This window comes from Lepisosteus platostomus, chromosome 3 (assembly GCF_059453375.1).
Source record: "Lepisosteus platostomus isolate fLepPlt1 chromosome 3, fLepPlt1.hap1, whole genome shotgun sequence".
Taxonomy (NCBI): Eukaryota; Metazoa; Chordata; class Actinopteri; order Semionotiformes; family Lepisosteidae; genus Lepisosteus; species Lepisosteus platostomus.
Genome location: NC_142613.1, coordinates 48,037,812 through 48,058,704, shown reverse-complemented (window position 1 = coordinate 48,058,704; position 20,893 = coordinate 48,037,812). Strand labels below are relative to the sequence as shown.

General features: G+C 35.7%; 1 protein-coding gene across 3 annotated transcripts; it reads right to left on the bottom strand.

Moving 5' to 3' along the window:
* Window positions 1–67: 67 nt before the first annotated feature.
* LOC148674986 (G protein-coupled receptor family C group 6 member A-like) lies at window positions 68–16,186 on the bottom strand. 3 transcript variants are annotated; one of them, XM_088625837.1, is made up of 7 exons: window positions 15,830–16,186; window positions 12,864–12,981; window positions 10,133–10,439; window positions 8,481–9,311; window positions 3,208–3,417; window positions 2,516–2,633; window positions 68–1,426 (listed from the first exon to the last, which is right to left on the bottom strand). In XM_088625837.1, the coding sequence occupies exons 2-7, from the start codon at window positions 12,911–12,913 to the stop codon at window positions 492–494; spliced, it is 2,451 nt and encodes an 816-aa protein (XP_088481963.1). In that variant the 5' UTR covers window positions 12,914–12,981; window positions 15,830–16,186; the 3' UTR covers window positions 68–491. The 3 variants fall into 3 exon arrangements, with proteins under 3 accessions (XP_088481963.1, XP_088481962.1, XP_088481964.1); XM_088625836.1 differs by lacking the exon at window positions 15,830–16,186 and having other exon boundaries at window positions 12,864–13,125; XM_088625838.1 differs by lacking the exons at window positions 8,481–9,311; window positions 10,133–10,439; window positions 12,864–12,981; window positions 15,830–16,186 and having other exon boundaries at window positions 3,208–3,860.
* Between the last annotated feature and the right edge of the window lie 4,707 nt (window positions 16,187–20,893).

Sequence of the window (20,893 nt, the reverse complement as noted above, 5' to 3'; positions counted from 1 at the left end):
GTTATTTAGTGGGTATCTTTGTACAGGGTAGCTCTTAAAAATCCATAACAAAATTAACCTTATAGAATAAGGGGTTTTACATTTAATTAAGCAAATATTACAGTATATACAGTACACCTTTTAAATTACTGTAGTAAAATGAATGATTTGTTCACCTATACAATATTTCAACAACACCTAAAACTACAATTAAGAGTGTGTACAAATACATTGTTCAACAAAATCAACACTAAAATCGCTGAAAATCACAGTAATGCTTTTACCCAAGTGTAGCAACTCTAATTGACATTAATTGCAAATAAGTGAAAATCAAGAAGAGAGTCAGACATACTGTAAAGCAGATATTAATGTAGTATCTCATTATATCATAAAGAGGAAAAATACACACTTTTGGAAGGGAATGTACAACTAGTGGGGCAGTTTTTGAGAAGCAAGTTTGGAAATTGAGAGGTACAGTATAGGCAAACATATGGCTGACTGGTGTTTTGTGTTTAGGTTTTTGATGTGACTGCTTGAATACCCTTATTTTCATAGTGCTTGCGAATATATTCTACAATTACATTTTCCACATTGATTTTTTTCTTAAAAATTATTATATAACATTTAGGACCGAAATGGCAACATAAAATGCTGTAGTTTGATACTAATATTGCAGCACCTTTGATTGCTCCAAGATACTCTCCGGACATATTAATATATACAGGAATGAAAAGGATCCACACAGAAAGGTAAATAAGCATGCTTATTGTAATGAATTTAGCATTTTTGTAAAGGTCTGGTAAATGTTTTCCTTTGAAAGCAAAGAGAAAACAGATTATGGCAAGTACAGCAATGTACAGAAGCACTGCCCCAAACGCTTCTTTTGAACCTGTTGTACATTCAAGTAAAATGGTGATTTCCTTGTCAGTATTTTCATTGGCAGTTGGCGGATCCAGTGTAAGCCATAAAACACATAATGAAACCTGAATTCCTGTACAAACCATTACAATTAAAACTGGTTTGTTCAGTTTTTTCAAGTTTTCATTGATCATTACATCAAACGAGAAACCAACAAATATCTGAAACAGGTTCGCTAAAATACATGACACACAAAGGGCGAAGCTAATGCCAAAAAGTGGGAGGCCAATCTGACAAGTCAATTGAGTGGGTTTCCCAATGAACATCCATATGCTGCTAAAGCTAGCCAACAGTGAAAGAAGTGTCAGAAAGCAGAGGTTCCCTCCCGCACCTTTCACTACAGGGGTATTCAAGTGTCTTGCAAACAGAACACCAATCAGGAGGGTGATAATTATCCCTGTTAAATCAAATACTGCCAGAACAATGGCAAAGCCATCATACCACTGCAAGAGAACAACCATCTTTTTCAAACACTTGTCTTTCATAGGAGATGGGTACTCATTTTCTTGGCAGGATTTACAAGGTTCCACTGAAAACAAAAAGAAGCATGTTGTTAGGATAATGAAAAGGCAGTTTTAACCTTCTTTAATACGAATGATGCTATGTTTCGACTAGCCACTTTGAGGTGGATATCAACCAGACCACCTGATTTTCAGTATAGGGCCTGTCAAGGTACAATTTCCAATATTATGCTTTACGAGCCCCAGGATATCCAGGTGGAAGTATCATGTGTTATTCACAGCTATTGCTAAGTGCTTTTCAAAACTTGAAAGTATGTAAAAGGCCTTTCCATGACCAAACCTCAGAAAATATATTCTGTAGTTCTGGAGGCCTCTTTAGATTTGTGTATTTGAGGAACAGAGCAGTTGAGGTTGGACTAGATAGTATTAACTGGGACTTTCAGGACACTGTTTTGAAAGTTAGGTTTTGTATTGTCCCTGCTAATTTATATTAATGTTTGAATTATGCTTTATTTTGTTCCAATCTCTTGTTTACGACTTGAAAACCTGAGTTTGAGATTGAAAGTGACCTGTGTAACTCAGATTTAGATATCTACAGTATGAGTGTGCAATACTCTGCAATGAAAGATGTATTGTTTTCTTCTAAAAATAAATATCCAAAGGCATGTAAGTAAATTAAATAAATGCAGCATGACTGGTTTTTGTTGCTTTCAGTCAACTTCTCAGGTTTCACGAATTTACTTCTGTGTAAGATCTTTGTTCCTGTTTTAGATGTGTTAGTAAAAATATATAGTGTAAAGCTGGGCCATGGCGTCTAGAAAATATCAGATATACTGTAGGTGAGCTGTACCTGGGGGAAATGCAGTGGCAACACAGACAGCCATCTTTGGGTTCACAGGTGACCTGTGACCCTTGCAGTGACTCATGGAAATGAGTCATAATAAAAAAAAAAAAACACTTTGCATGAAACAAGCAGAAGATCACCTGACCTCATCCCAGATTCATGTTATCCCTCCATCACAAATGCTGTGAGGCTCTTAATGTTTAGGTTGTACAGTAGTTCTCCATTGTGTGGTGTTATTTACAGTATGCTGGTATGAAGGGGGAAGTTGTAGTACTGTATTAGCTGTTATACAATGGATAGACTTGAAACTTACTTCCTCCAAGTGAATATAGTTTTGTTTCACATGGTTCACAAACATGGCAGCATTTCTTTGGCGATGGACGTAACTCAAATCCAGGCATACAGGATTTGTAACACAGAGCAGATGTTACCTGAGGTGAAAACATACATACATTAGATACTGTAGAAAAGATTAATCTCATTAGTATTTGTTCAATTTTTATCAAATCTATTTTATAAAATGTTTATCACCAAAGCAAAGCATTTTTAAAGTTTAATAAATAAAAAATAGAAAATGATTCATTTATAGTTTCCAAATAAATAACGAAAGACTTTGCTAGAAATTTGCCTTTCTAGAAATAGTGCTTAATTTTGTTTGGTAAAGATATTTATTCTTTTCGTGCAGGAAACAATACAATAGTACAATGCAAATAAAACATAATACAATACATAATGTGCATATGCTGAAACCCTTTAATAGTGTTGAATATTCTTTATGTACACTTCTTAACCTTTACATACTGTATAATCATGTCTTTCTGACTTATTCCTGATACGACTGTCAAAAAGGACTTAGAAGGAAGCACATACCACAATATTTTTAGATTAAATAGTGCGGAATATTCTTTATGTACACTTCTTAACCTTTACATATACTGTATAATCATGTCTTTCTGACTTATTCCTGATACGACTGTCAAAAAGGACTTAGAAGGAAGCACATACCACAATATTTTTAGATGTATAAAAAGACTCATCTTTAAAAAAAATGTCCCCAGTGTGTTTATATTCTCCAATGGTTGTGATGTTCACAGTTTCTTTTGACATTTTCCAAAAGACAATATCATATCCCAGACTGGGATCTCCGTTGTCATCAAATTTCACATGTGTTATATTGTCCACAGTGAAAGTGACTTTTTTTATTTCTTCAAGTAACTGGAAAGAGTTGATATGGTTCTGAGAATTAATGTATTATTTTTACAGTGCCAAGCAAAAGAAACCCACAATAGAAACTATTTTCTAGAAATTAGAAAGTACTTTTAAGAGAAACGTTAAGATTTTAGAGTTTACCATTATTTATTACAGCATTATTTTTCAAAAAACCCTTAGCTGAAATATCATAATATTCACACCCTTTGATCAAATAATTTAATATGTGTTGATGTGCACTAGCAATATGATAACACGTAACCTAACTGTAATTCTAAAACATTCCTGGAAATTCTACATTTTAGAGAAAGAGTAACAACAATCTGAAATTGACTTGAAATCATATTCAAAGTGGATTAGCAGAAATTAAGACTGAGGTTTACATTTCAACCAAAGGTTGAAGATTGAGAGTAAAAGAGTCAGTTTTCAAAACGTTTAAGACCACATCACCACATCACATCACCATTTCTAGGTGAAATTAAGGTGTGATGTACATAAAACAACATCTGCTGTTACTAAAGAGGTTGTAATGTTCTTTTTTATTAATGAAGACGAAATGTCTTTACAGTATGTGGTGAAATGGATTCCATAGTATACCCCACAATACTACCCAGTCATTCGAAGCATCCTCAGAACTCTAAACTGTGTTTAGAGCACAAGTGGATATTCTAACATGACAATAACAGAATACATATGTCACAATCTTCTTCAGAATGGCTAAAATAAATATTATAGAATTCCAATAAAAATTCAATTGAGAATCTTTAGAATAAGTTGAATACAAGAAATGTGGAAAGATTTGGTGTTGAGGGTCAAATGGTCAAACTTCACTAAGGATTCTTGACAAAAAGCTTATTGACAACTATTACTATCATTTAAAGGAACAAGATGCTTAAACTAGCAATTCATTTGATGTGCTTTGTGAGGGCATGACTATGTTAAGGGAATATAGTAGTGGTATACAAATATAGTGGTGTAGACTTTTAAAGGGATACCCTGCTAAATCTTTCAGGTTTAACTTTCTGAGAAAATTACATTGCTGGCTGTAGATCAATGCTTTCTCTTCCCCAAAACTAGTCTCAAAAACACTAGATTTTGAACACTAAGCTAAGACCAAGTCAGTTCAGCTTTGGTTTAGCTGGAACTTAGTAAAACGCTTGTGTAGCATGGAATGAATGTCAAACGTGTCCGATGCCATCCTGAGCTTGTTTTATTAAGTAAATTTGGATATACATTATAGTATATGGGAAGCGCGTTATGATGCGGTTGATGGAACAAGTCAGCTAACAGGCAGCCCTAGAAGCAGAACCAGCTAGCTTAAAGTGGAACTCTGTGGCCAACAGAAAAATCTGTGGTGACCCAGAAGAGTAGTTTGCTGTGGAAGCAGGAAAGTAGAATCTCTTGCTGAGGTTTAACGGAACGGAATGACTGAGAATGTATACAAGCAGAACTGTCACGGACGTCCAAAGGGACTAACCGTGGGGAGAAGGAGAGCGGAAAAAGACCCATATGCGTAGCGGCGAGACGGGAAAAGGCCCGGGCTCATAGTGCAAAGAGTTCAGGAATGCCGTATAGAAACCTATGCCCTCAGGGAGCGGACGTGGGGCGCCCTGGTGCTAGGCGGGTCTCAGGACATCCGAACGTCAATGCTGAGCGAGGACAGAGTGCAAGACCCGGAAATATAAAGCCCAAGGGAAAGAGAGGGACAGGAAGGACAGCAGACCGGAAACTAGGGACAGGACAGAGAAGGAGCCTTCATGGGCGGCTCCCGACGCCCATACAAATAAATAAGCTGCACAGCACTGGGGGGAGGAAAAACCTCATTTAACTGAAAGGAAACCTCCGGGAATCCACGGCTGAGAGCTACCCCTTCCTCCGGGGTATAAACCTTTATTGGGTGGAGGAAGGGGGGGTAGAGAAGAGCTCCGGAGACTTAAAACAAAAAAGTACACAAGCACAAACACAACAGACAAAAACCTGAGAAAGACCAGGGAGACAAACCACAAAAAAAAAAATAGGAACCAAATTTCCGAGACACAGAGAGCAGGGGGGACCAAAAAGGAGGGGAAACCAGGAAGAAAAAAATCAAAACAAAAGGCAAAAAACAGAGAGCGTTCAAGATGGCGTTCAGGTGGGAGGTAAAGTTTAGTGGTTGAGGAGTTTTTTTGAATTTTTCATGACCTGAATGTTAATTTTTGCTTTTTTTGACTACAGAAAAATAAGGACTTAACACTAGTTGTTCAAACTTCAGTTATAATTGAAAGAAAAAAAAAACGATTTTTTTTTTTAGGTTTAAGAATTCCGATATGAGTAACACTGGGAAAAGAAAAGAGAGTACTGGGTCTTCGAAGGAGAAGTCTAAGATACCTCAATCGTATATGTATAGCACTACAAGAAAATCGATGGCAACTAAAGGGAAAAGTGAAGCAGCTGGAGGGGACGTGGAAAGAGTGCTGGAGATGCACTCGTACGCGAGTGCTCGCAGCCCGAGTGAGACTCATCTGCAGGAGGTAGAGCCGGAGTCCCTGCCCAGCACACCTGTGAAAACCCCGGCTGCCAAGAGAGGAAGGGGCGAGCTGACGCTGGAGGAGCTCCAGACCAACATCTTCAACATGATGGCACAGAGCTTGGGTGAGCTGAAGGAAATGATTCGAGCTAATACAGTCGCAATCGAAGGTCTTAAAAAGTCCATGGACTGTGTGTTTAAAGAGGTTGAAGACTTAAAGAGTGAAGTAAAAGTTCTTAAACAAGTAAATACCGAACAAGAAAAGCATATTAAAGAACTTGAATTGAAAGTGAACGATGTAGATAGATACCGTCGACGATGGAATTTAAAATTATTTGGAGTTAAAGAGGAACGTGATAAGGACCTTGTTGCAACAGTGAAGGGTATCTGTAAAAGGACCCTGCCGGACCAGGAGGACGTGATATCGGCCATTGACTTTGTTCACAGGCTCGGGAAAGCGAACATGTCTGGGCAAGTGCGCCCCAGAACGATTATAATACAGTTCACCAAGAGGACGGCGAGGGACACGCTGTGGCGAGCGGCGAGAGGGAATGAGTATTTGAATGAGAACAAACTGAGGTTTGCAGAGGACCTGTCTGCCGCGGACAGGAGCACCAGGAACCAGCTGTGGCCCCAGGTTGAAGCTGCCAGAAGAGAGGGGAGAAGAGCCTACTTTGTGGGAGCGAGGGCCTTTGTGGACGGGAAGGAGATTCGCTCCCAGTGACTGCTCAGTTAATGATTGTTTGGTTTTATTTGTTATACCAGTATATACTAGTGTTTGTTTAGTGTTAGTTTGGAATGCTGTAGTTAAGTGTTAAGGACTGTTATAGTTCTAGTTCTTTGAAAAACTCAATAGTTTAGACAGTCTTAGAGTTAGTTATTTGCTTTTGTGTATATTTTTTTCATGAATGTCAGAGGTACTCGAAATGTTGTTAAAAGAAAAACATTTTTTTTGTATAAAACTGTGAGCTGAATTTTAGTTTTTACAGGGAACGCATGCATATTGAAACTAAAGTTTATAAATAATTGAGAAATATTAAAACAAGGGAAATATGATACGTTTAAAATATACAATTTGATCACATAATTACTTAATTACCTCTGATAGTTAAATATTTTTTTCTGCTACATTATTTTTCTCTTGTACATGACTCTGATCCTCTTGTTGTATTTGTATTTGTAAATTTCTTTATGTTTAATAAAAATTAAAAAAAAAAAAAAAAAAGGCAAAAAACAAGAAAAAAAAACACAAAAACCCCGGGGAAAAATACCGCAGACTGGGCAAATGACACGTTCACATTCTAACGCTGATATCGGAGTGGACAACCTGAGGAAAGCCAGACCGAAGTCCGCTCACAGACACAGATGCCCGGAGTGATATCCAGCGAAAAGAATGGAGGAACGGCAAATGGGCACGTTCGCATACTAACGCTGATATCGGAGTGGACAACCTGAGGAAAGCCAGACCGAAGCCCGCTCACAGACACAGATGCCCGGAGTGATATCCAGCGAAAGGCATGGAGGAACGGCAGAAAGCTTACCATTCTATCACTGATATCGGAGAGAGCAAGACCAGGAAGAGCCAGGCAAGAGAACCCGCTCCAGACACAGAAGCTCGGAGTGATATCCAGTAATAAGAATAGGCAAGCCAGCTCAACATTCAATCACTGATATCGGAATGAACAACCTGAGGAGAGCCAGGTACGGAAACCCGCTCACAGACACAGATGCTCGGAGTGATATCCAGCGATTAGAATAGAGGAACTGAAAAAAAAAAACAGCCCAGAGAACAAGAAAAAACAAAAGGCGCCGCTCGCGGGGTCGAAAAAATGGGCTCAGCATTCTGTCACGGACGTCCAAAGGGACTAACCGTGGGGAGAAGGAGAGCGGAAGGGAAAGGGAAAGAGAGGGACAGGAAGGACAGCAGACCGGAAACTAGGGACAGGACAGAGAAGGAGCGCCCTCTGGCTGCAGAGGGCGTGACAAGAACCCCCAAAAGAAGACAGAATGCAGCTGGAATCTCAGGGTGGGGGGGAGACAAGGGCTGGACCATACTAGCTGGACACCAACCAAGGGAGGTGGGAATCTGGGGGGGTAGGGGTTAATTGCTGTAGCAGCCTACAGTAGGTTCACTTGCGGGGCGCAGTGGGAGTCAGCACCTGAGGGTGCTGTCTAGGACAGCAAAAAGGAAAAATGCAGACAACATGGTGGGAGAAGAGCAGCTTAATTTCAGGGGAGGATAGAGGCTGAAGAAGTGAGAAAGTGATTCCAGATGAAGGCAAGGTCCTAGCAATGCCAAGTGAGAGGTACAGTACATATGGCTCATATTAAATTCAACGTGGTACAAAGATGCAAATAGTGCTGTGTACAGTCAAGGAGCTCTCATGCGTAGGAAAGCCAAAGTGCAAGTTTATAATTTGACCTCCACCTGTACTTCTGGTCAATAACACCATAAAAAGGAATTAAGCAGTCACAATGTATTAAATTGTAATCCTGTAAATTGAAAACAGTTGTGGTGTGAACATAATACTGATGTGAATGATAAAAAATATAATTGTCTCACCTCCCAAGCCGAAAAGTTGAAATTTCTTACGCATCCTGTGCTGTTGCATTTTAAAAGTTGTTTCAAGCCATTGGCAATTGCATTCACAGCTAAATACACACTGTAAAAACCATCACTATCAATGCAATTTTCAAGGAAGCGTACGTCCACACATTTGCTTGTAAGATTTCCCAAATTATCTCTTGTGTGATAAAATGCACAGCTTTCTGTGTTTTCAGAACTTAAGATAGAATTTTGGCATGGTGGATAGTTTTTCAGGTATTCATGAAAAAAGCTTGAATTATATTCTTTATCTTTTAAGTTATGTATGTATTCCTTGAACCCAGGAACTACATTTCTTTTCCCAATAAATCCAATAACGTTTCCGATATTCTGAATCCCCTTCAAACTTGCTACAGCTTTTGAAGTGGACCAGGCATCACTTGCTATCCAGTTTCTATTTATACTGAGCTTTACTGCTTCTTCAATTATGATCTGGACATTTGCATCTTTTGTAAAAATTAATACAGCCTCAGCGGATGACTCATTAATGGTTTTCATTAAATTATTTAATACGCTTCGAGTTTCAGTATCATTTTGTGAGAAGAGTGCTGGAAGAATTTCCTTGAAGGCAATGCACAACTTATATTTCGTAGCATGATCAATGAAACCTTCAATTCCATATTTCCCATATTCATCATTACTTCCAATTACTCCAATGCTGTTCCATCTCACATTGACTGCAAGCAGGGCAATGGCCTTTGTTTGGTGAGCATCACTTGGGATTGTACGCAGAAAAGAGGGGAATTTTGACTTCGTACTGAGAACTTCGCTTGTGGATGAATAACTAATCTGAAACAATTCAAAATACAGCCAATTAAAAAATAATAGACCCAAGATAATATTTGTAATGTCTAGTATACTGTAAAAAGCACTATTTCAGATGCTGCCTCTGCTCCTAAAGGATCTACAGAACAAACAACTATTACAATAAGTGTTGCCAGAAAATGATGATCAGTCTCAAAAATAAATATGTAAATTTTCGTACAAATGCTGTACAAAATTGTTAATGATAAGCAGACATTTATTAATTCATCTGCTGAGCAGAATTTGATCATTGATATTTTACCCATTTGCAATCGATTTGTTTGGGGTGTGGGAGTCTGGCACAAGCTATTCAGACATGTTGTTTAAGCTGATCCACTTTTTTTTCCTATTAGCAACCAAACAGGCTAGATTGGCCTAAATGGCTTTCTCAAATGTTTAACCATCCTAATGTACTTGTGACCCACTGGGTGAGATTTTCGTGAGGAAATAACATTTCACAACATGCTTTAAATTATTTGTAGGGACTCCAAACCAGTTGATCACAAGGAATAAGTTAGTAATTACAAATTAATACTTTGAAGATGTGATAAGTCATGATTACTCATATTCTGCTGTCTAATATTGCTTGAATAATGCAATATGTCATTCATTTCGAAGAAGCACTCTACAGTAGGAAAATGCATTTTCACCAAAAATGCCTGATTCTAGCAACAAAAATTACAGTCTTTGAAATTATATCCACTTTTTCTTCATCTGTTTTACTGCAGTATTCATGATGTTTTATATTTATTCTGTCTATGGAGATAAGAAGATATGTCTTCTTACTGTACTGTTATTAGACATACCTGTGGTATAAGCGCTATGGTCAGTAAACGGGCTACTGCTATTGATATTTCAGAGTAACTCTCTCCAATGACTGCTTTTACATTTGACTCATAGTTGCTGTAATCACTCCTCAGTGGAAAACAGTTTTCAAATGAGTCACGTTGATCTTCCATGAACTTCAAAGCAGTTTTAATTGCCATGGTTACATCTCCACATGTGTCATAAATTTCATAACCCAGTGTCACGTTGGGTAACAAAGGAGATTTATTTATCATTTCAATGGAATGTATCATTACTTGCGTCCCGAGAAATGTCTCCACATCAAATCTGAAAGGACAAAAATATTTATTTAGAAATGCAATATAAAGGATTCAGCAACCACAGTTGTGAATAACAGGCAGTAGATAAATAAAAGTCTGTAATGAATAAGGATGTGAAAAATATCTTTATAACGTAACCAAACACAGTAGCCAAATCCAAAATGCAACTGCCCAAGGACACCTCAAACATTAGCATTTCATTTCTGCAGCGTTTTAACAACATGGATGTTCTTTTACTATTTTATTTATAAGTTCACAAGTTCAGTATAATACTACTGCCATAGGGTAAGATTTTTCCTGTTATGTTCCAAAATCCATATGCCCATCTTGCCCATCTTTACACAAGCACAGGCCTTTATGGAGTCTTAAAATAAAATGTTGGAGGAAGTCAATCCCTAATCTCTCCCCCTTCCATTCTCTTACTTATACAGTATATACATTCACTCCAGAGCAGCTACTCACACATCTTCACTCACATCTCATTATCACCCTTGCAGCATTTCTCTGGTTTATTCCCCACATAAAAGGGGGTTAGCCTTGTCCTTACAGGCTGGTTGTCCTTCCCTCAGCTACAGTAGATGAGTTAAGTCAATAAAGCAACTAATTCAAATCACACCTTTGCCAAGCATTAGACATTAAACATTAGAAGAATAACATGGCTAGAAACACAAATAATAGAATATTATTTTTGAGAATGAGATTATATACAGTAATTACAAAAAGCAAGACTAAAATGTGTTCTTGACACCAGTTTTACAGTTCACTTTTTGGATTTGATTTTGGCTATTGCATGCTGTTATATAATCATTTGTTTTTGAGCTACAGTAACTTAGACATTTGTCACATATTCTGCCTTTAATGGGAGGAATTGTGTCATGTGAAATTAACTACTTTTTAAAATCAGTTTTACACATTTCTTGTTTTTATTACAGTATTTTTACTCTCTGCCTTTCCCTTCCTTCTCCATCCTTGCAAGAGGGGCACATTGCCTGTTGTTGTTTTTTTGCACATCGTCTGTTGTTGTTTTTGCACACTGCCTGTTGTCTCTATCTTTCTTTTGCTACTCAATTGTATTGTTGTTGTTGTTGTTGTTGTTTTTTCTCTTTGTACTACTTATGTCCGAGAGCTAGCTAAATAGCATTTCGTTATACCATATACCATGTATATGAGTGTAATGACAATAAACTTGAACTTAAACTGGAACTTGAAGAAAAGGAAAGCACGGGCTCAGAGGGCAGGGTGGAGGACTGCTGTGGGGGACGTGTGCTGGAGCTTCGTGGAGGAGTGGTGTCCTGAGAGGCAGGGCCAGAGTGGCATGCTTGGAAAGCGAAGATGGATTCGGCGGCTGGAAAAGTTGTGCGAGTCCTGCCATAGCAGGCTAAGGGTAGATGGAGGTCGGTGTGGCGAGACCAGTCATTGGGAGACTTGGAAGGAGGAATTGCAGAAGCTTTTTTTCACGCCCAGTTTGGCCTCACTTTCAGATCTGTCACTTGCTTAGTCAGTGGAAACCTTAAAGTTCAGTTTCCTCTGAGAAAGCATAAGAAAAAGAGCCACTGAGAATAGCATGGTATTGCCTCTCTGTTGAGAGCCAATGCCTAATGCTAAAACAAAACCTGCAAGGGGGTAAGCAACAGGCATGACAGTTATACACAGACAGGCAGGAATAGGCAAGACTAGGGATGGATCTTCCCTGAACCTTTGTTTTAAGATCGACATGTAACGATCATGGCATAGAATATCAGTTGTTGCTTTTTGTATGTGTAAACAAAGTTTGTTTCTTTCATAATGTTATTGAATTAACCAATGAGGACATAGGTCCAAGCTCACTTATTCTCAGTGCATGAGGTTCAAACTATCCAGGATCTTTGACACTTGGTATATTTTTTCAAAGTTGTTCATTGTACTTTATTCATAAGAAACACTGTTGTTAAAACTGGAACAACAATTACTCAAGTATTTATAAATGCTTATAATATCTACTGTATATTTCATAGATATAATATGCATGATACTGTAATTATCTGATAATAATCCTGTCATTATTCTTTGTTAAAGATCACTTGCTTCCAGGATAATGCCTTAACACACTTTTGTGATATTCTGTTAAGTGTGTATTTACACACTCTATACTAAAGGGTATACCATTAAATTTGTATAGTTTTTAATGTATTATTTATGTATAAAACATACATGCAAAATACAACACCTATATTATCTTTACAGAAGTCTGATAAATGTCAGAATGCCTGTGGATAACAATTCTTAACATGCTATGTACTGTATCTTTCCTCTGTCTTTGTACTGTGATAAAACTAAATACTAAGATTTTGTTTAGCCACTAATGGTTAATAACATGTCAATGGTATAAAGCACAAATATATAAATGTTAATAGAGGTAAACAGGTATTTTTTTCGTCTAGAGTTTACTTACAAAATGCATGTAAAAGACTTCAACGATTCTGAGGTGGTTTCATTTTTCATTCTTTGATGCACGGGAAAAAGTCCACCAATAATGATGTCTCCAGGCACACAGACACCTCTCGAACCTCCTGGAAGTGTGCAGTCAGAGAGGGGTGTGGAGCATTTAAAGAGAAACACAGTGGAAAGTAGCAGGATCGATTGACCCCACATCTTGATCCCACTCCACAAAGATCTACAGAGCTTGAAAATGTCTGCTGCCTCACAGCACGAGCTCAGCCAACTAACAGGAAAACCTTTATATAGTATGCTTTAAGTGCTTTCTTGTGCTGAACAAAGAACTCACTAACATAAAAAAGGAACACCAAAGATTTGCATAGTTTTGTACCTCTTTGGTGTTATATTTGGAGCACATCATAATGTTCCTCTGAAATTAAGGTTTTGCTAATTATGTTTTAATAAGATGACTTGTATCCAATAATATTAGACACATATGAAGATATTTTGCGCAGACATTAAGCCTCTGCAAAATCTATAATAACATCTGAAATGAAAAGTATGACATTCATGCTCAGTAGTATAATCTGACACGAAATCAAAAACAGACATTGTGGTAATGTCATACCTAGAATTCCAGTATGCAAACATCTTGTGTCTGAAAGCTCCAATGTAGGATGAAATAATCTGTTGATCAGTAAAGCTACCACAATAAAAGCCTAAAACCTGTTGATCCGAGTATTCAATGAGCAAGGAAGGAAACAGAAACTCTCTAACAACTGTTATAAGAAAAATCTGGAAACAGGTTCTTAAAAATCATGATGTGTAAAAATAATAGATTTATAACACCAAGATAAGACCACCTTTTTAATTAGGTACTGTAGTACTCTTCTTAATAAAATATTTATTAGAAATCTTAAGATTGAACATTTCAGCAGAAGAAGCACACATTTTAATGTATATTTGTTTATACCTTAGCATCTCAGTCACTGTATGTTATACTTTAAGTGTCCTTTAATGTCTCATATAAAACAAACAAACATTCAAGTTATTGCTCACATTTTATGTTAAATGTTTTACTTGAAATCTTTATATCTATATTTAATATTTATCTAAAATAAAGATAACTTACGCAGATATTACATTAGTATTATTAAAAATTCTTTGGAAAGTCTTTGGAAAGAGTGCTTTCAGTCTTTCAATACATAATAACACATCGGGTAAAGCTATAGTTACATTATAATCTTATTAATCATCCCTGTAATATGGGTAAAACAACAGTTAACAGAGATAAACACCACTTACATGTAAAAAATCCCAATTAATTTTATACAGTATTGAATTACATTTTGCCTGTGTGCACTGACCGTATAGTAGCTTGGCTACTCTCCAAGCTGGTTAAAGGGTTTGTTGTTTGTTTTGTTGAGCTTTTGACTCTATGCTTTTAACATATGGCATTCTGCGTCCCTCATCCTTGCAATTTTATTTAGGTATTTTCATACTGTACATGTGTTTTGGATATCTTTCATCTCTGACATAACAGTATATTTACATAACAGTAAGCTTATTACAGGTGCTTGAGCATTACACAAGCCAAGATGTTTTTTGCATAATAATTATGGCACTGCTATGAAGAGTATATGCCGCCTATTCTTGCTGCTGATGCTGTCAATGAAATTACAAAGCGCCCTCCAAAGGTATTGAGGCAGTAAAGTCATGTCATGTCATCTGCCAAATCGCCGTATACCATACGGTGTCGCGGGAAGCCTACCCAACAAGCAACGAGCGCAAGACAAGGTACTGTACAACCTGTACAACTCGCAGAGCAGTAAAGTGAAAATGTTATTTTTACTAACACAATCAATTTGAATTTATGATGTTGCAATTAATAAGTACAGTATAATACACAACTTTAGATTCTATGCATACATTTAATCGTATCATAACAAAACATACAGTACTATACTTTTTGTTAAACCAGGTGATTTTAAGTGACCATCAGTAAGTATTGGGTCACAATCAGTTTAAGTAAATTTCATAGTATAAAAGACATTATCTGGTTGCACATCACTGGAGGCAAAAAAAAAATTAAATCTGCAACCCATCGTTCACCAAACTATGTCCTTATTTTATATGTTTTGTCAAGCTTTTACGGATGTCACTTGAGCTTATTATTATTTTGGGGGTGTTCTAGACTTTATATTTGACAAATCAAACACTATTACTACATTTAATTGTTTGAAAACAGTATAACTCATTTTTGTTCTGTAAAATACTTTAGAGACACAGATTTAACCATTCAGAATGCGCGTTATAATCCCGTAACACTTTCGCTGGCCAATGATCGACAGGTGGCGCTTCTGGTGTATTCGAGTTAGTGAAACTATTGTTTCATTTAACCCCTCTATATAATATGGAATATTAATATGGAATTTTACAACTAAAGGGAAATGTTGGTAGTTGAGCATAAAATTAACAGGAGCATAACGTCTCTGAACGTCATAAACTATATTAATTTAGAAATAAAAATATATTATATAAATACATATTATATAAATTATTATATAAAAATATTATATAAATATACATACTGTAAATGGCTGGTAGTGGTAGCTAAAATAAAAAAAAAATACACAACAGTATTCCACCCACCTGAACTACTACAGTATTCCACTTTCTTCATTAACATTTTATGAATCAAAGTCTTTAACTCGCTTACTTACCGTGGTTATTTTGGGAAAGTTTTGACGTGCTCGTTATGATTATATTGTTTATATACTTTATAAAGAGCTAGAATGTTTTAACCTTTTCTATGAATATTTGCTGTCGTTACTGCAGTAAAAAACAGTGTACTTTTTAGAATCCGCTTAAAAGGTTTATAATACAAAGGAATATAATATGGAATCGCGTATCTGAATAAATTAATAATGACATTAATTTAAGGATCTAAATATAATATTTTTATATCGCTAGTCGTCTTACCTTATTCCACTTTCTTTGTAAACATCTGATTCAATTTCTTTGACTCATTCAAATTACGTTGGAAACATTTGAACCTGTCTGTTTCAGCAATCTTTCTTGGTATAATGGTAAAGAAGAAGTGTTCCTGGTCTCAGTTTTAAATACACTTCCACATGCTATCAGTTGTGCCACATGGTTCACATTTTACTGTTCATTCTGAAGAAAGCTCCTGGGTTGAGCTTGTCATGTCTTTGAGGATTTTTAATACTTGTAGCTTCAAGACTAAAAAGGTTCAGTTTCTTCATCCTGTCAGTGTTGGACATTTCATTCAGCCCCATCTGGTTGCTCTTCTCTGGACTGATTCCAAAGCAGCAATCTTGTCTTTAATGTACAGTAGTAACCAAAATTGTGCAGTATTCCAAATGGGGCCTTGCCAGTGCATTGTACAGTTTTAGCATAACATTTCTTGATTGAAATTCTACACTTTCAACTATACTGTTTATCATAACATTTTGTTTGTCTTTTTAATTCCTTCCCCATGTTGCACAGAAACAATGGTATCTCAATAAATGATGTGCTATTGGCTCAAGGTAAAAAAAATAAATATTATTTAATATTTCACTGCCCCCTAGTGAACTGGATAGGAATGATATGGACATGTTTGATGCACAGAAGAAATTAGAAGAACTAGAAGGCACAGGTACAAATGATCTAATTAATCAAATAAGAAAAATATAAGGATAAAGAAAAAAACTTTATAAAATGAACGAAAAAGAACAGAATCCTGTTGAGTGACATGGAGAAAATTAAATGAAAAGCACAGGTAAAATGGTGTTATAGAAAAGCCAGGAGATAAAAAAGAATATTGCATTTGAGACTAAACATTTGAGACTAATACATAATATATATTTTTTTCAATATTACAACAGCTGAAGACATGATAAGGAAGAAGTACCACAAATCTAATAATTTGATAAAGAATGGAAATGACTCGTAAATTAAATTAATATTTCACTCAGGTGTTTATCAAGGAAGAAATTAGCAACATGCTGCTAGTTAAGCAAAAACGAAGTACTAAATATTAAAGTATTAAACAGCATTGACACACAAAAAAACAGGCAGAAATCTTATAGATATTAGAATCACGTAAAATCCAAAAAACCCCATGGAACAGATGGCATTCTCACAATAGTACTTCAGGAAACAAAATATGTTATTCATAGACTGTGAACAAAGCTCTCCCAACAGACAGGTGAAGGAAAGCAGCACTCATACATAAAATAGGCAATAATAACTATATAGAATATACAATATATAATATACTGTATGATAATTATAGACCAATAAATCTTAATGTAGAATGTCTAGTACAAGTGAAGTCTTTAAATAATATAATTAATTAAACTGGATGATCATTTCTATGTTAATTCTAGGTAATAATCAACAGAGAGTTAGGAACGGCAGTAATGGATACAAACAGACAAAATGACATGCCATTTCTAAGATTTTTAGAGTGATTTTAGTTAAGATCCTCATTAATAATGATTATTTATTAATTTGAAGGCAGAAACATTCAAGGAAATCTAAGCCATTGGATTCAGAACTAATTAATAAATGGGAAACTGTTCAGATAGCGAATGGACACTTAGTAGTAAAAACATACAAAATAGAAGATTGAAAACAATGAGCTTAAAGAAGCTACTAATTAGAAAGACTCAGGTGTCTATGTTGATGTATTGTTTTCATATTGTAAACAATGTCATGAAGTAATAAAACATGCAAACATAATTTTAGATTAGATAGTTACTGTATAAGAGAATGATACAACTAACGGGATGTTATGTTACAATGCAGCTGATACCCTGTTTTCTTACAAGGAGTAGCTGGGATTACTTACAGTAGCTAATGGCAAATGCATTAAACTGGCTATATAAGATTAGATCAATTTATTAGCCATATACAGTACAATTTCTTGCATTAGGAATTTGTCTCTTTGCATACCCCAACATGCCCTCCATTTATACAGCACCCCTGGAGCAGTTGGGATTAAGGGCTTTGCTCAGGGGCCCAACAGAGTAGGATCCCTCTGCCAGCCGCGGGATACAAACCGGCAACCTTCAAGCCACAGGGGCAGTTCCTTAGCCACCGCTCTTCTAAACTTTCTAATGTTCTTCCTAACACTGGTGTTATGCGGATATCCTTTATTCATTGTGTTAAATTAGTTTATGAAAAGAAAATAGCAATGAAGCTAAAGTTTTAAGCCAATGTTTCCATTATAGAACTGAGAGCTTCAGAACACCCTGCTGGGTGTTACAGGGTGAGGGCTGATGACCACTTTCATGGAGGACAAGTAATAAATACAGAATTGAGAGTTCATAAGAATATTCTAGATTAACGTAACATAAAAACATATTAATTTAAAGAATGAAAACAAGCTCTATAATATGCTGTTTATGGAATGAACCATGTACAGGTGTGTAACAGGATGAAGACAGTTAATCATTCTTAGAGAAAAGCTCCACTAGGGGTCACTAAAGGCTACAGCAATTACAATCCAGCATTTCTTTTCAAGTACTGTATTCCCCACTTAATACTTTGAACATCAACATAAGTATTTTAAGTGGGGTATTACATTCCACCTTTAGCATCTATCGCTCAGTGACAGTGGCAAAGCCTCATAATATGTGCGAATATGTCAGTTTCTCTTGATAATGCTCTAAAAAAAGCTGTCTTATCTGCAGTACAGCCTGTGGCGGTCATAAAGTATCTCTTTACTAGGCAATCATATCATTTAATGTACCACACAATAGTCCATTGTTTTACATTTAGTTTTTACACTTGTTTTCTTTACTTTTTATATAAAATTCACTCATCTATTTATTCTTTCTGCTTTTTCTTCTAGAAAACAGAGCTTCCACACCCTGTAGCTCCCTTTGAAACTACTCAAGACTTATGGAATTCTCACTTTCAAAAACAAAGAAAAATAACAGTAATTATAATATGTTTAAGAAAAGTAGCATAAATCTTTTCTGGTTTCTTTTCATACACACACCCTGTATATCACAGCACGGCTCAAAATCAGATCACAATGCCAATGTAACTTCATTTCAGAGTAAAGCTGTATACAACATATTAAATGGATCAATGAGCCAATCTATGGATATTAAAAGTACATACTAAAGATTCATTGCTGAAACCGTGGAAGAACTGGGAATGTAATTTTATCAATTAATGTTATTCAAGTGCTCATAATTATTTTTACTCTAAAATATTTTTTAACAAATAGAACAGGGCGGAGTGGTGGCTCTGTGCCTGTGGCTGGAAGGTTGCTGGTTCAAATCCTGCAGCCGGCAAAGGAATCCTACTTTGTTGGGCCCCTGAGCAAGGCCCTTAACCCCAACTGCTCCAGGGGTGTTGTACAATGGCAGACCCTGTACTCTGACCCCAGGCTCTCTCCCTGTCTGTGTGTCTCATGGAGAGCAAGTTGGGGTATGCAGAAAGATAATTCCTAATGCAAGAAATTGTAAAGTGATATTATTATTATTAATGTGAACTCTGATGTGTATATCTTTCTTAACTAACTGCCCAAAACAAAGTAAATAATATATAATTACATTATATTAAGGATCTGAAACATCCATAAAGATCTGAATTTGACTTTCATTCTCAGAAAAAAATGTAACATAATCCCCCTTCCACTCTTCTGACCATGTACTAAGAGGCTGGTGCTTTCAAGCCATATCATTCCAGGCTGTTGCTGTAACAAAGGTAGGTAAATTGCCCTGTCCTTCTTCCATATTAGCTGGAGTTTTCTTCCATATAAAACTGAAGTTGTTGCTTATTTTGTTGAACAGATTACATAATGCTTTGTAAAAACTAGAAAAAAAATCCATTAAAAAATTTGTTTACTCCTGTAAACTCTTGTAAAAACACTCTTCTTCAACAGAAAAATATGTTGGATTTTATGTGCCCACGTGTTTCTGTGCTGCTTGAGATTACATTTTTAATCTTCCTGAACTGATGCAAAACTCATATCTGAGAGACAGTTTACTCAGGCTTTCCTTTAAAAAAGGAAAGTCAAGGGAAGAATGAATGAGTGAATGAGGAGTAAAAGTTATGACTATTTTATCCCAGTTATCTCCCAATGTCACAAAACTTTCATGCAACTTTGTGATGATGCTTTTAAAACTTTTCATATCAATTCTTCAGCAAAACCGAAGAAAAAGTCTTCAGTAAAAATTATGCAATTTCTACAAATTATACAAGTTTACAAGGTATACAAGGTTAATTATTAAGAAAACTCATGTATTAAATTTGAATTAGATTTAATTTCAGTAACATACTTTTTAGCAGTTTAGTGATCAGCATGTAAAACAAATACTTTTTTTCCATTCATTTAAAAAATACTTAAATTTAGTCTTCAATTAAAAATGATGGGTAATTTATTCTCATAAAGAGCAACTTTAATTTAGGAAGCAATAAGTTGCTTTGATGGATGTGATTAATAGTTTATCTACAACAATAAGCATTAATTGATCATTGATATTGGTTGATAAAAAATATATAAAGTACAGAATACACCATACAGCTGTGAATATTTTAAAATGCCTGTAATGAAAAGATTATAGAATGAATGTAACAATTATACAATTTTGCAATCAATGTTTTACCATTTATTCTTCAAAATCTTTTGAAAAGCAGAATTTAGTTCTGTTGGTTGCATTATATTTCAGTTAATTACTATTGTTTACTATAACTTTTGTTTGAAATAAAATTATTTTGCAGATTTTTACTATACAATTTAAAACATGGAAAAAGAAAGGTTATTTCTAAGTTTTGAAAATCTTTGGATATTTACAACCTGGATCAGTGTCATTTTAATATAAGATGGAGCAAAAAAGAAAAAAAGTTTATTGAAAAGTAAAAATAAATGACGATGATGATGATTACATTTCAACACTAAATAACCGATTTCTTATATGTTTAATATTGTTTCTCAAAACGTATGTAAATACTGATTTAATTACAGTAAACCTCAGATCATGTGATCTAGATAATTACATAGATAAGACCATGAAGCACTGG